The 3,440-nt window shown below is 37.5% G+C and overlaps 1 protein-coding gene across 1 annotated transcript; it reads right to left on the reverse strand.

The window, feature by feature from the left end:
* Positions 1-556: 556 nt before the first annotated feature.
* Positions 557-2,998, reverse strand: LOC149173726 (uncharacterized). The gene is made up of 4 exons (XM_089426808.1): positions 2,977-2,998; positions 2,529-2,832; positions 959-1,106; positions 557-706 (listed from the first exon to the last, which is right to left on the reverse strand). Exons 1-4 carry the CDS (start codon positions 2,996-2,998, stop codon positions 557-559), a joined length of 624 nt encoding a protein of 207 aa, XP_089282934.1.
* Between the last annotated feature and the right edge of the window lie 442 nt (positions 2,999-3,440).

Below are 3,440 nucleotides of genomic sequence, written 5' to 3' on the forward strand. Positions count from 1 at the left end.
AGCGTCTTTATGATATTCACCAATGATTTATTAGATGATTCAGCTAGACCATTACCTTGTGGGTAATATGCTGTGGAGTGGCCCAAGGTAATCTTATATTTTCTGCAAAAAAGATCATCTTCTTGGATTTGAATGCAACTACATTATCTGTTATGAATTTACTAGGACAACCAAAACGAGATAAAATATTTGATTCCAAAAATTGAATGATTACCATGTCCATTCCATGCCTAGTCGGGATTGCTTCAATCCACTTGGTAAAATAATTCGTTGCTGTTATGATCCACTTGTGCTGAGCTGAGTATGTTGGATGAATCTCACCGATAAAATCAAGTCCCCACTGCTGAAATGGTGCACTGACTTCAATCTGTTTCAAAGGAAGAGGCAGCAACTTTCCTTTCCCTTGAAATACCTAACACTCATGACAACTCATGACTGTTTTGTAGACATCTAAAAATAAGGTGGGCAAGTAATATCTCGCTCTCAAGATTTTGTTTTCTGTTGTCTTCTAAAACAAGTAACCGCCACAGTCACCCTTTTGAAAGTCACTCATTACCTACTGGGCTTCATCTTCAATTAAACATTTCAGCAAAACACGACCAGGATCCTTCCAATAAAGGGCAATATTCAAAATGCAGAATTTAGCAGCTTTTAGTTTAAGAGTTTTGCCTTTATTCTTTGACATTTCCGGAGGCAGGGAAAGGTGCTAAAGTAGAAAAGCAATATCTGAATACCATGGTGAATGAATGAAAATTTCAGACACTTGAATAAGGGAGTTGTCCTCTTCATCTTCGAACATGGCAGCAATAAGATTGATATCTAATGCATGCAAATTTGATTCTGCTATCAACCTTGTCAGGCCCTATCCTTTGATCAGCTTTGTAGACTTGATCTCCAAATCATATTCTAACATTGCGACAATCCATTTTCCTCGTCTTCCTTCTGGATCGTTTTGTACCAGCACATCCTTAATTGCTATGTTGGGAACATATCCTAGGATATAAGAGTGCAGAATGTACACTCGGAAGTCCTTCAAGGCTTTAACAAGAGCAAGAGCCTGCTCCTCAATTATGTTGTACTTCAAAGCTGCATCCCTAATAGTTATACTGAAAAATGCAATGGGCTTTTCTAGCTGATCTCTCTTTTGCATTAAAACTGCTGCCATGGTATGCTTAGATGAAAATGAGAATAAAATGAAATATTGTGTATAATCGGGACTAATCAAAACCAGAGTTGTAGATAAGGTATACTTTACCAAATTAAATGATTTCATATCTTCCTCCATCCATTTCACCACACTATCCTTCTTCAACATATTAGTGATTTCTCTCAAATGCTCAGCAAGATTAGGTACAAATATTCGTAAGAAATTCATCTTACCATTGAGTGCTTGTATCTCCTTCTTGTTCCGAGGAAAATCTATGTGCTGAATTGCTTCTACTCTTGATGGATCAATGTGAATGCCTTCCTTCGAGATGATATGGCTGAGCAGCTTCTCTTCATCCATAGCAAAGAGACTTTTCTTCAGATTGAGCGATATTCCAAATTTTCTACATCTTTGAAACACAATCGGCAAATGGTGAAGGTGCTCATCATCTGAATTTGAAAACACCGTCAAATCATCTAAATATAGAACCAAAAATACATCCTTTTCATTGGCAAAAGTGATGTCTATTGCACGCTGAAATGTGGCTCTGGAATTTTTCAAACCAAACGACATTTTAGCATAATGGAATCTTTCCCAAGGGGTGGTGAATGCAGTCTTATCACAGTCATCTTCATGCACCAAAATCTGATTATATCCGAAATATCCATCAAGCAAAGACATACGCGATGCTCCAACCACTCTCTGGAGGATGTGATCCATCTTTGGTAGCGGGTAATTGTCCTTCAGTGACACTTTATTTAAATTTCTAAAATTAATGCACAATCTAATCTCTCTGGTCTTCCTTCTCACAGGCATAAGGTTTGAAATCCAATCAGAAAATCTAATTGGGACAATTATACTAGCCATGTACAATTGGTTTACCTCTTTTTCAATTGAAGGCAACAACTTGGGATTAATCCTTCTTAGCTTCTGACGGAATGGCTTCTGAATTGTTTTGATGGGAATTGTGTGCTAAATTATGTCTTTGTTATACAACTTTAAATCTGAATAATCCCAAGCAAACACATCAGCAAATTCAGAAAATAGTTTTACATATTTAGACTTTACCTCTGGAGATAATGTCTTTGACAGCTTCACAAATTTGGGCTTCTCGACTATTCCAAGATTCACGTCCTCAACACCCTTGTCTGTTGGCACCAAGCTTGGCTTCCTAGCCACATCATCTTGATCGAAGAGTTCTTCTAAAGGAATAAGACCTTTAGGAATGACATTTTCCTTCAGTTGCAATACTTCCATCTGATTCACTTCTATTTCTCGTTCATCATCATCACGATCACAATCTATGGAAGCATCCTTGTAGTTGCCTTCATTTTGCAAGAAATTATTAATCTCCTTATCATCCCAAAACACCTGCCAATACCTTAGATTGTCAGGAACCGCTAGCTGGTGCTTGACATGGATCTCAAACTTGTTATTATAATTCATCGAGATCTTCAAATTACTAGCAGAAGTAGCTAGTGAATCTGCAATTACATTTTGTGCACGAGGTACACATGTCAAGGTATAATCTGGAAACATCCTCAGGATATCCAAAACTGCATCATGGTAGGCCCTCATCCGTGGATGTTTGACTTGATATTCACCCTTGACTTGCTTGATTATCAATTCTGAATCCCCATAGACTGATATCCTTTTTGCTTTTAGCTTTTTGAGAATTTTCAAACCTGCAATCAGCACTTCATATTTGGCTTCATTGTTAGAAAAATCAAAGGCCAATTTATACGAGCAAATTCTAACATTACTAGGGACTTTATTAGGCTAGAAAACAGGGCTGTGGATCCAAATCCCAATGACGGCACCATCCTTACCCACAGCTCCATCAAAATCCATGCTCCATAGACCTGCTTCGTCCTCTAAGTGCTGAAATTTTGTTTCATCTTCTTTCTTACCTCGACTGATCTCTTCAATTTTCTATTGCTCATTACCTTTTTGCTGTTGCTGGAATGAGGACTGCTCAAAGGTACTTGCAAGGTTTTGTCTTTCCTGATCAAGGATTGCTCTGAAATTTTCTGAAATCTCTAGCACATCTTCTACTTCAACTAATTACTATCAATATCATTCAAGCAACTATCTGAATATAATACAAACTATTCTAAATCTGTGTGTACAACATTAACTGGATGATTGAGTGGTTTCTCCTTGCTTGTGATCATGTACTTCATTTTCTTCTCCCTATATAATTTTCTCAATTGACCGAACACGGGAATGGTAGCATAGGAGAAATCTAGTTGTAAAGTCCCTTTAAGCTTTGTACCCCACGATCTGGACAAAA

The sequence above is a fragment of the Pinus tabuliformis genome, chromosome 4_2 (assembly GCF_031772625.1).
Source record: "Pinus tabuliformis cultivar Carrire ecotype Pingquan chromosome 4_2, CPIR1, whole genome shotgun sequence".
In the NCBI taxonomy this organism is placed as follows: domain Eukaryota; kingdom Viridiplantae; phylum Streptophyta; class Pinopsida; order Pinales; family Pinaceae; genus Pinus; species Pinus tabuliformis.

Coding starts and splice junctions, on each gene's coding strand:
- LOC149173726 (XM_089426808.1), bottom strand. CDS start 2,998: ATGGATTTTGATGGAGCTGTGG. Junction 1,107..2,528: donor GCGGTTCCTGACAATCTAAG/GTATTGGCAGGT, acceptor TGCATTTTTCAG/TATAACTATTAGGGATGCAG. Junction 707..958: donor TAGCAATTAAGGATGTGCTG/GTACAAAACGAT, acceptor TTTCTACTTTAG/CACCTTTCCCTGCCTCCGGA.